We start from the raw sequence: 12,548 nt of genomic DNA on the forward strand, positions 1-12,548 counted from the left end.
CATTTGTTCTCAAGTGCCACATGCTGCTTGAGAGAGAATTTGCGGTATTCACCAATTTTATTGTACAATCACGTACTTTGTATTTTCTCCTGTTTACGTCCGTCACAAACAGAGGGACTGTGTTTCTCTGCAGGAAGGAATTCCACTCATTGACTTAAGATTTATACTGAGTTCATCTAAATAAACCTGGAGTTTAAATTGATAAAGAAATTTGATATTAAATAAACGCTCTGTTTCCTACACCGCCATCACTCTTTTAATATTTTATCGAGGTACCTTCAATTTTAATAATTTTATTGACGAATTTCATAGCAGCAGCTTCTCTATTTCTCCATTAAATAAAGTGGGACATTTCTCTCCCTCTTGTAGTTGCCTCTGGATTACAATGCAGGTCCAGCATAATGTTCTAACACTCAACGGTGCAACATCGACTACTGTAGCTAGAATAATCTCTATTCTCTCAGTGATTGTTATCCCCTTGACCTCCTCACATATTAGTCATGGAGCACTTTGATGCATTTAATTTCATGCATACGAAACCTTTCTCTTCTTATTTTGTCCAATACTGTATATTACTGCTCTGACGACAAATCACAAGCAGATTTGTTATTAACATTTTCTAATTACTTTTGCTCCTCGAAGATGAATATACAGTATTGACTCTTTTAAATTTGTTATGTTTTAGTATGGTGATTTCCGATAGCAGGCTTGATGTACTGTCGTTTGGCAATTTTTATTACATTTTGTGATTGACGTTTCTCATGGATGCAGACCACATCATGAATAGGTGGTGCTCACCAGCCTGAAAAGAGCAGTTAATGATGTTTGTGCAGTTAAGAGAGTTTGGTAAATCCCTCCTCAAACACCTGTACGATCTTTAGGAGAAATGTGAGACAAAAACTTTCCTGCATGAGCCCCACTGACTTGGCTAGTGAGGCAGTTTTGTAGGTTGAAAATATCAAGGATTCACTTTCTGAAATGTCAGGGTAAAGAGAAGGGCTTGGAATCGCTTTAAAATGGCTTATAATTATCAAACGATGTGATGTCTAATGGCCTGCACTGTCAGACACTAGCTTAAGACTTCTAATCAAGTAATTCTTATACATGCATTGCACCTGGTATTTGATGACGATTCTTATTATGGCACTTTAACAAAGAACAGATCAAGTTTAAAATCTATGGAGCACCTGGCTCCTCTATAGAAGCTAGTTTCCCTCGGCCCTGACTGGCATCCAGAGTCCTCCAGAGTGTACAAACTCTGGCTGACGGCCTATCAACAAGCAAAGTCCAGCTTTGCTTCCATTTGCCTGTTTCAACAATACAATAACTACTCACTGGCAGGTTGTTAAAATTTATTTTGTCCTAAACTGTGCCTATAAATACAAGTTTAATCAACCACCTTCTCTGAAGTGAGAAAAGAATGTATATGCAATTAGCAAACAAGGTAATGCCCCAAATAAAATTGGATATCAATCTGAGGAGATCAGTGCCATGATTCCACAAATATGGTCACTGCAAGAGATTATTGCTAATCTCTATTACTGGTAATGCTATGATAACAGCTCTTGGTAATTACATTGTCTCTCTGGGAGTTAATTGCTGATAGGGACCTATTCTGTAATGAATAGGCTACTGTGCAGAAAGGCAGCTAATGGAAAACTTTCACCTGAAATACACTGCATAATTATCATTCTGGAGAAACTGCTCAAGGTATTTTTTAAGATATATCTGATTGTCTATCAGCAGTGAATACTGACAATTTGACATCTGGAACGTATGTAAAGACTTCTCATATTCTTTTGCAGACAATAATGGACTAAAGGTGATCCAGATCAATATTCTTAAGATATGATGTACAGTGGCAGGACCAGAAATGAAGGCACAGCTGGAGGGATTTGTAAGTGTTTAAGAAGCTCATTAAATGAGGTCTGAAAAATCTTGTTTGAAACACACTGTGGCTGAACCCTGGGGGATGGATAGTGATGAGGCTCACCAGCAACTTGTTGAGTCTTTGAGTACTCTCAGGTAAAAAAAAGAGGTAATCAACAGACTAAAATAAATATTGTACCATGGATATAGAAGTGGCAGACAGAAAAAAAATCAGCAAGCTAAAAATAAAGATGGGATTGTGTAGCTTCAGCCACCATCCCCAGAGCACTGGGGATGGTGAGCTTTAGCAGCCTGTCCAGAAGGGTGATGGGTAATTCAGATTCCGTATGCTCTGTGGCACATGCTGCTGCAGGGGTTGGGGTGGGGTGAGAAGCATAGGAGCATGAGGGGTGGCAGGAAGGGACAGAGGAAGGGGGGCGTGCTTTTTCATTTCATTCAGTAAATGGTGGGAAGGGGTGTTGACGAGTCCTAAATCACACACCTTACAGAAGGACACAACCCCCTCCTCCTAGAGACAGAGAGAGAGAGTGCAGAAAGGAAATGGGGGAAACAGAAGACACAACGAAGGAGACAAAATGCAAGGCAAGACAGGCATTAGATACTATAGACAAACATGCATGTAAGTAATAAGAAGCAGTGGTGGCTGCTTCTCAGGTTAGAGTGACATACTGAGAGGTCGACTGGACAAAATATTCAACGGTGTTTCAATGTAACACACAGATTTGGAGGGTTTGGGGAATTAGAGATTAGGAAATAGTGATGGGATACAAAGGAAGTTATTGACAATCTTTAGTAGAAACCAGAAAGGTGATATTATTAAACTGATCCACATGTCAGATTAGTCTAAAAAAAAGAAGTGAGGGAAGGATTACACCACATCATAGTTTGGGTCAATTCGCTTTCACTTCATAGAAATGTCATCTGAAGTAGTCATTTGCATAATCGTGACACAGCATTTATTTTACAGCAGAGAGCTGATCTGAGGATGGAAGCTTAAGTCTGCATATTATCTGGCATCCACGCTGCGGAAGTTTCCTTTAGCAAGACACTAAGTCTTTGAAACAAAGGGACAGTGCGGTTTGACCTTTCATTGGAAGAATACAAATCATAGCAGTGTGGCACTGGAATAATTGATATTATATGCAAATATTTTAAAATAATTGTGGTAAAATCTCTCAGTTGAATTGAAAGCACATTGCCTCAAACTTGATACAGACACAGAAGAAACTTAAGCTTAAGGAGGCATATACCTGTTTGCCTCCCATGGACTCAAACATCTTCTCCAGTTGAACACGGAGCTGCTGAATATTGTTGAGGAGAATGCAGGGCTGTGAAAGTATGACAAAAACAAGGGAAACTATATTGTTTATAGTTGTTAACATCCTGAAGGTCCTGGTAAAAACAACAAACTGTACTAAATGGGTTGTGAACTTGAAAAGACATAGCTACATTTCAGAGATATCATAAGACTTAGTAGAGTAAAATCCATCAGTTTTGATTTCCTGACACATCATCTATACAAAGATGCAAGGCTGCTGCACGACATCGACAGTCGGCAGGGAAATGCATTACATAATATAACAGTGAGAGAAAGGTCTGCACTGAATATGTCAGACATTATCGATTCTCAGCTCCACAACAAGTTTAACAGATGACAGATATTATTCACACTGCTTTTTATGGAGACGGAGTAATTCGGTAGAGTTTTCCATCAGTCACATAATCTCTGCCCTGTCTGCCCAAAAAACAACTGATAAAAATACAGCACCCCCAAATTATGATTGTAGTAATGGATGGCACTATGATACTAATGTGGACCCCACAGGAGAAGGATGACGAGTGTCTTTACATGCACAAAGCAGCATTGCAAAGAGCTTATGGGAGTGATTGGTTATTCTAAATCTGAGAAAAAGAGCAAACTGATTTCACAGCTATATGTCTAACTTAAGAAAAGGGCCCAGTAACACTTAGATTAGTAAAAAATTATAATCTACTGTACCAGTAAAAACCCAGGGGCTGCTGTGCTATCAGTCAAAACTGAAGACACAAGGTAATAAAAAAAGAAGCTATTTCTCAATGGAGCATAATGCTGTTTGAAAAGGGATGCCCCAAGGGATCCCGAGATAAACTGGATGGCTCCGAAGATGATCACTGAAATTTGCTCTGATGGAAATTTAATTTATTGTCATGTCCTTTCTCTAATCTTTGCCTTTTTATCTAAAATACTGGAAGCTTTCGCCCCTTTAGGCTCCATGGCGTGTGACACAGGCATCAGACGCAGCTTAAAGAGGTCATGAAAGCTTTGGAACCAATGCCCTAGATTGCAGTCTTTACCCAATATACTGCTCTTCCTGAATGCATATTTCATTTCATTGTCAGGAAAAACAGACACACTTACACGTGACTGGTAACAATGGCCATGCATTTACTTTGTGTGCTATATATATCCTCGTCTGACAAATTAGAGCTTGGGTTTGATGTGATGTAATGTTGCCACTACATAACTTTATCTGCCTTTTTTTCCCTTTTTGCAACATTTGTGCCTTTAGTCCTGTCTTGAGTAGAAACATGTAATGCTTTCCCCTGGGAAAACTTATCTCTCACTTCAACTTCAATGACCAGTGTGGATAATTAGGCCACTGACAAGGCTCTGCATTTAGTCATCTGTCACATTAAACAATGGACAGAGAGCCCAGAAAATACTGATGACTTTCCTCCCATCAGCTATGGGCTGTGAGATGAATAATTGCGTCTTGGTTAATAGAGACATTTTGCTAAGCGCATTAAAAAAGACAGGACAGGTCTCAGTGTGGAGACATCCCGGCTGCAATCTGACATGCTTTTCACATGGTCTCCATGACAACATTTGTTTTAGTAAGTCATCATCAAAACCCTTCCAATTGATTTATCATGTTTTAATTTGCATCTCAAACAACTCTATATAACCAATGGATAAACATTTGCATACTTTAAGTGGGCACTTACCACATTCTCCTTATTCAAATACAAAGGAAAGTCCTTGGATATGATTGCAGCATACTGCAGAAGAACTTTGTTGATAGTCTGAAGAGAGAAAGAGATACTGTTTCATATTTACTCTTTGTTTGCATTCCTATTCTTCTCCTTCTTATCAAATCTCTGCAACTACTGAAAATAATTAAGCAATTCTAAACCAATCTCAAAACATATACATAAGTTCATATACTAAAGAGTCTCAGATCAATGGCAAACTCTTTTAACTGTGAGTTAATATTCCCAGCAGGAGAATTCAGGGTTCACTGGGGGGCCTTTCCAAAGAGCCTGACCTTCGCAAAGCGGCACATAAAGTGAGCCAGAGCCTGTGGGTTCGGACACTCCAGCTTCTTGATTATCTCAAAACTCTGGTTTAGTTGAGTAAACACATCCACCACGGAACAAGAAAAGAGCGCGTGCTCCGAGGTTTGCTGGAACTGCAGGAAAGAAAGAGACGTGAGACATAGACATGAGATGAAGGAGGTTGACGAAAGAAAGGTGGAGGGAAAAAAGACAAAAAAAGGTTAAAAAAAATCAAAATGTCGAGCTCTTTCAAACCACTCATAATAGTGAAACATTATTTAGGTCAGGGAAAAGAATATTTCAAAAATGTGCCAATTAACATCACTCGCAGAACAGGAATATACACCAGCTGACTGAAGCTGGTGAACATCCCGGTAATCCTCTACGGTATGTGTGAATGTGCAACAACAGCTGACGGGAGTTAATAATTTAATAAAATCTCTGAAACTGGGGCGTGAAGTTATGTGTATGTCAAGTATACATGTATTTTTGCATTTATATGTGATTAACATAAATGTCTCACTCAGACTTGAGGAGGTGATTGATCACAGTAAACAGTGTGACTGAGAAGGTCAATATCTCCTTGCATGAGATTACACAGGTAAATTCACCTGATTGTGTCTTTACAGAATGTACGGTTAATGATCTTTAATGTTAACCTTTTGGAAAAATAATTTTACTACATATACAATATACACTACATTAACTTGACCAACATGTACTGTGATTTGAAATCTTTTGTGCTTGGATGCAGGGAAAAAAACTACTCAGGCACTTGAATAAATATACTGTGATTATTTCTTAACTTCACTTATTCTATTAAATCTCTGTGTTTTTCTTCTAATTATTGCCTGAAATATTTGCTGCCCCTAAAATCATGTTTTGCTTCCTGTTTTTATTAATTTCAATTGGAATTTCATTCATATTCCTGTCTCGTGATGTATCTGTGCCAAATGTGTTTTTGACTGTGCAAAATATATTCTCCACACCATCTCCTTCAGGAGGTAAAATCATAGGGCCATCATTGTGAATAATAAAGCAGTCTTAAGTGGCTTTGTTGGTTAGATATAGAGCTACACATTGAGAAATAATTTAATGCTGTACTTACTCCATCTTTCTTGTCTCTTTCCAGTGCTCCATTGAGAAAATCCACAGCTACATCCTCATTCTCATCGAGCCACTGAATGACAAATGGCTCAAACCACCTAAAAAGAGAAAAGCCTTCCATTATAAAGGAGTCACTTTATAATGGAATGTATTTCTTAGCATTTTGCTCATTTCCACTGTCTGGAGAACAGGATGAGACCTATTCAGGAGACCATTGTGTTTAAGGGTGTTTGAGGGCCAAATCATGAAGACCAAATTGTGTAGACACTGACATCAAGTTCCCGTTTGTAGGCAGATTAGACTGCAAGACTCAGACAGAGGACAAGCGAGGACAGGACAGGCCAGGAAGGATAAATCAGGTAAGGAAGTATATTTGTCAGTGGAATAGTAATGCTGTGCTGTCTGTTTCACTTTGCCATTTCCTTGTTTAATATAGTGCCTGAGCTTGTCCTCAGAGCAACGGATGTCCCCCTAAAACTGCTTTGTACTTTGGGTAAAGGCATCTGCTACAGGAAGGGTGTGGCGGAAGAGAAAGATGGACAGGCAGACGAAAGTGAAAGCCTATGTGTGCAAGTGTGTGTCAGTACGATGTGTATGCCTTATGGAAGAATCAATCCTGCTAGAGATGGTGTTTGAGTGACAGGGCTGGAGAGTGGGAGGAGGAGCTGTTACTCAGATGGGTAGGATTGGAGAGGGTATTGCATTCCCTGCTTGCATTACATTTATTTATTTTACAGCTCTCCCTGCTTTTCCATAGAGGATTATGCATGCATAATAAAAACAGGATATTTAAAGAGAAGAGCAAAAATATGCCTTTACACTAAACACTTGCTTTCGTCATCAAAGACAGTATATGGTCAGGTTGTTAAAAGTCTTGTTGAAATAAATTGCCAACGCTGATTATCCAAACTTGACAGTTTAAAACATTAAGTCTTCCAGAAGCCAAAATTCAGATCTGAACCAGATTAACAGTCATCACATTCACAGTGTTGACCATTACTTTTTCCTTATGATTATTTACTCAAGACGTAAAGATGATTATGGTTAAGTTCCTCATAGATCAATCTTTCTGTGAAAATATAATAATAACTACAATTATTACTAGCATTACTACTATTATTAGGTTTGGGAGGTGGGTTCTCTGTTTTGTCATCTTATCTTGTGAAGAAGTTCCCATGATTCACACTGCGTTGTTTTCCAGGAAACGGGGGTAAACTGCCCAAATTCAGGTGTGTTAATATACTTTGTGATACCATAAAGTGTGTGCATGCAGGTTGGTGCATGTCTATACATCATGCACATGCATGGGACAATGATAGCATACTTACAATGAATACTCCGGAGGAACACCCTTGAAAGACGGCACCTCACGGACATACTCATTATGGAACCATTTGACTTTGAAGTGAAGATTCATGTATTCAGTACTTTTGCATAGCCGGTGCTTCTCGTGCTCTGCAATGCAGATTAAAGCAGGGCAAGTGTATATATTAACACATATAATATCTACTGAGTCTTATAGAGACAAACCTGCATCGTATTATTGAGTCAGCACTGCAGTATTAAACTTCTGTACTATGAAAAAATACTTGTTTTATACAGACACTGGATTGATGCACACAAGCAAATACTTGTATATATGTCATTGTGGGGACACTCATTATCATTACTATTTCCCTGAGCTCTTACCTGATCCTTTAGTTCATACTAACGTTAACATCAGACCCTGGTCTTAAAACTCAAACAGCCTTTTAAAAGCCTGGCTAATATGTCCTCACTCTGTTTGTTCACATACACACACACACACACATCTACAGATTTGTTCAAAGCGTAAATAAAACCTCTGTAACAGTGATTGATTTTAATCGGATATCTGAACAGTCTTAATTATGTTAAGCCCTGAGAAAAAAAAAAAACTAAGCCTGTGAATATGTTCAGAGGTTTTATAAAGAAAACAGCCCTTAAATGGCTGCAAACAAACTAATGCTAAATGCATTAGACTTTCATATTAGCTGACATGGCTGATGAGTCATTTAGTCCAGCTCACTGTAGACATTTCAGAACAATTAAACGTTTCTGTGGAGTCCCTGGAGGAGAGATGGATGGTGCAAGAGAGGAAGTCAGGAAAGAAGAGATCAGGGAAAAGGAAGGAAAACCACTCAAGTGGAAACACTGAAAGAGATATGAGACAGAAGAGAAAACACCATGGGAAAAAGACAATAAGGAAGTAGTTGAGACAGTGGCACTGAACAAACAGTAACAAAGGAAATGTGGAAATGTCATGGCAGCACAAAGGGTCAGAAGAGCATTTCTTTTATCCCAAATTAGTAATTGTAACACACTAAAAGATATATGCTATTGTATGATATAAATCAAAAAAACAAAGCTCCTGCTGTTTACAACACGTGACACATAACTGTGGCGTCTAAATACATGACAAACGGCCCAAACGCACTCTGTAACCAAATCAACTCACTATGTTTTCTGTTACTCACCCCAACATTGTCTTTCTCATTCTTATTTTTTTTGTGCACTGTCTTATATGTATACAAATAGCCAAACCATCCTTTTTCTATTGTTGAGTGTGAACATGCTTTATATTACATCACAAATGTGGAGACCATTTTGCTGATCATATTGTCATTTTATACATGCACGTCCTGTATGTCTTATGTCTGTATGTCTAAAATGACAATATAATCATTCGTTTGATCATAATGTAATTTTACACGTCATTTTAGTGATTCCCCTCTAAGCTGAATCCAGGCAAAATTTGACACAATCTGGACACTTGACACCAGGGCTAGAGTAGCAGATTATAAATATGTTTTTAAATAGTAATGCAGAAATAATAGGAACATAGTTATGAATAGCAAATACTCACACATTCTTTTGCAGCTATAAAATGCACAGAACATCAAAGACAGGTTTAAATCGGATTAGAACATCTGTGCTTACTTTAATGAATAGTGCAACGCCTGCCACCCTACACTCCTCTCTAAGTTCCCAGGAAAATATTTACATATATCTAATTAACATATCTATCTCTACGACAACAGTAAAATACTTTACTCCTCATACTGGAGAAAATAGAGTTTCACATTCAAGCCAATCTGTTATGTTAGTAATGTCAGGGGTTCAGAAAATCTAATGACTGTAATTGATACTTATCTAAAGGACAGGCTGACATATTCAATATCTATGTGTGTGTTTGTGTGTGGTAGGTCTTAAGTTCAGTGGTGTTTACATACTGTAAGTGGCAAGTTGCCATAGTAGCCATAGTAGTTGTGTAGTTGTGTATTTTTATGATCTGCATGGTTGACTAAGTTAGTTTGTTACCTGAGGTGAGATTGTTTAACTCATGTATAGATTTTAACATATTGACCGTCATCCACCCACTAGGCTCTGTTTTGCAATGTTGCAATGTCCTGCTGATCACTGATTTGAAAAGCCACAATGTTTACAGCACCTTACTGTTGTTTTCTCCCTCAGCAGAAGACTAGAAAAGGGCAAGGATGGACGCTTTCCTATATAACCTAACCCTCAGGTGTTTTGATGGCTGAAATTGCCAAGGGATTTAAAGTTTCACCTGGATACACCTAGTCACTCTGTGCCACAGAAGAAGCAGGTGCTATTCACATTGTGAATATTGAGTCAAGATAGTTTCACTAGACAGAATCTGCAGTTAATCTGTCACAAAGGCTGTGTACCATCTGAACATAGGGATTCACAATGGCAGTGCCACTTTAATAACTGAGCTGGCACTGCAAGGCACCCCCTCACCCCCCCAACACACACACACAGTCACAGTTTGCCAACCTTTCCGCTCTATGCTCTGACTGCACACACAGCCTCACTGTCACACACTGAGAGTCAACTAAAGGAAGCAGATGGAGTTCAGTTCGGAGACAGAAAAGTAGAGGTCAGCAGGTGTTTTGTTTGGTGCTACCAGCCAGCTTCTGATAGCTTTTCTGCAGTGTGTGTGATGTGTGAAATTATATCCTAGTTTAACACATACACTGTGCATCAACCGAACATGGCCCTAAGTATATGTTGCGGGTTCCAAATATAACATATTACTGTTTGAGTAGAAGGTTTCAGTATTTAAATACAGCGAAGCAACTGGAATTTATACTTAGTTACTATAAACTATTGGCCTTTATGTCCACGAGGACCTGTCTTGTCCATCCATTAATTTTCTGTAACCATTTATCCTGTTCAGGGTCAGAAGTTGCTGGAGCCTATCCCAGCTGACATTGGGCAAGAGGCAGGGTACAACACAGAGAGTCATGGGCAATTTAGAGTCCCCAATTAACCTAACATGCATGTCTTGGACTGTGGGAAGAAAACCGGAGGAAACCCACACAACCACGGGGAAAACATGCAAACGCCACAAAGGAAAACTGTAGGCGGCATGTCCATTCAAACCGGGGACCTTCTAGCTGTGAGGCGGCACTAACTTAACCAATCTACCAGCTGCTACTGACGTGGCTTGATTCTGTGAATACAGTAAACAACCAACATTCTCATCCCACAGTGTTGTATAATGAAGCTGCCCAGGGCATTAAATATTGCCACATTTTGTGTCCTTTGGTGTCTCATATGGACGCCACAGGTGACATACTATTGGACACCCCAGGAGTGCCACTGTTTGACGTCATGTGAAAGACTGTACTGCACACAAAGGCGACAGGGTTGAAGAAAACAGTTGCTGGGTAAGGTTAGGTTAACAGATAAAATGGATGAGAGTTAGGCACAAAAACATCAGGGTAGAATGAGTTAAAAGACAAATTACATAAAAAACTAAACATTACATACGTACTGACAACAGTAAACATGTACTTACTTTAAGAAAGCACATGCTTAGTGTTTTGCAACGATCATGATTAAGTCTTGTCCCGGTTTCCTATGTAAAGGTTCTGTGTCTTGCTCTATCCAACTACCCCAATCACCTCCCTATGTGGACTTAATTGATATATTTTGTACATTTTGTAGGGATCAAATATTGAAATTCCAAGGTTTTCATTGTGCTTGACTGACAGCCCTATGTGTCTATTACAAATAAAAAGGGGTAACTTCACCATCAGCAAAAGGACCTGACGAAACGGTGCCTTTTGACAACTTATAAATAAAAGCAGGCTGAAAGAAGTCAGCTGTCTGTTACAGAGACTGTAGTGTCCACTATGTTGTTATTAGAATATATCAAAAACCATGGGAGGGCCCCAGGTTCTTACGTCTCAGTCCTGATGTATTGCCTAATAAATACAAGCACACAATCTATTTTACTTGTAACTGCATAGTATTACTATTCACAGTATGAATTGGCTTTTTGCGCTAAGTATTCTCTAATTACTTTTTCAAGCTTCAAAATCTGTGGTATGAAGACAGAAATACCTGCCAGAATGTTATGTTGTAGAAAAGCTTCCTTCTTTTAAAATCTTTCCATTTGAGAGTTACAAATCTTACATCCTCTTTCTAGAAAACAAACCCAAAAGGGACAGAATTTGCTTGTGAATGAAAGCAAAGGGGTATAATTTTCCATTCACTGAGCCCAATGTGACTGTGTGAATACAGGACAGAATCTGAGGGAAATGAGGCTGCAGGGAGCAGAGCTTTAAAAATACTGTAATAAAACATACACAAGGCTTCTGACTTCAGAAATGAGTCATCTGCTTTTTCTTTTTATCTAAGAAAACCCTTATACCTTTTTTATAGCTACAATTTCCAGCTACAAAGTTGGAGGTGAGAGACATTTCTTGTGCTTTAAAACACATTCGAGGCCTCCTCTAAAATGTTATTACTGACTGCTGACCATTTGTAAGGTTAATTTATTATTCACTTATAGAGTCCACTTACATGGCAGCAATTGTTTTGTAAGAAGAGTAAGGATGGTAAATCTAGCAGTTTTAGATTTAGAAGTAATTTTGTATTTTATTTTATATCATCGGACACCTGATCGCAAACACTACAACCTTATATGGATCTGCTGTATGTAAGTAAAGAAGGGGTGCAACCTTGTCCCCTGTTGGTTGGTGGCAGGTGGGGGTCAGCGTCTAGATCCAAAAACAGTTGGCGTGTTTACACATGTGGTTTTCACCGTGTGTTAATAACAATATTAATGCTTCAGCTTTCTTAAGACTTCCATTACTTTTGACATTTTTTACTCAACTAAATTAAAGTTTAACTGCGAAACATAAGTAAGAATAACAAGCATTAACAAACATTTATTCCATGAC

General features: G+C 38.7%; 1 protein-coding gene across 3 annotated transcripts in view; it reads right to left on the reverse strand.

Moving 5' to 3' along the window:
* The window catches only part of LOC137113969 (protein unc-13 homolog C), a 97,865-nt gene that overhangs the window by 17,469 nt on the left and 67,848 nt on the right, over positions 1-12,548 (reverse strand). For 2 of the 3 annotated variants that reach the window (XM_067495316.1, XM_067495315.1), the window contains exons 20-25: positions 7,641-7,767; positions 6,314-6,410; positions 5,196-5,339; positions 4,876-4,953; positions 3,141-3,218; positions 2,372-2,398 (exon numbers count right to left, since the gene is read on the reverse strand). In XM_067495316.1, coding sequence (XP_067351417.1) covers positions 2,372-2,398; positions 3,141-3,218; positions 4,876-4,953; positions 5,196-5,339; positions 6,314-6,410; positions 7,641-7,767 — 551 coding nt within the window. The remainder of the gene's footprint in view (positions 1-2,371; positions 2,399-3,140; positions 3,219-4,875; positions 4,954-5,195; positions 5,340-6,313; positions 6,411-7,640; positions 7,768-12,548) is intronic. The other variant, XM_067495317.1, reaches the window with a different exon arrangement.

The sequence above is a fragment of the Channa argus genome, chromosome 2 (assembly GCF_033026475.1).
Source record: "Channa argus isolate prfri chromosome 2, Channa argus male v1.0, whole genome shotgun sequence".
In the NCBI taxonomy this organism is placed as follows: Eukaryota; Metazoa; Chordata; class Actinopteri; order Anabantiformes; family Channidae; genus Channa; species Channa argus.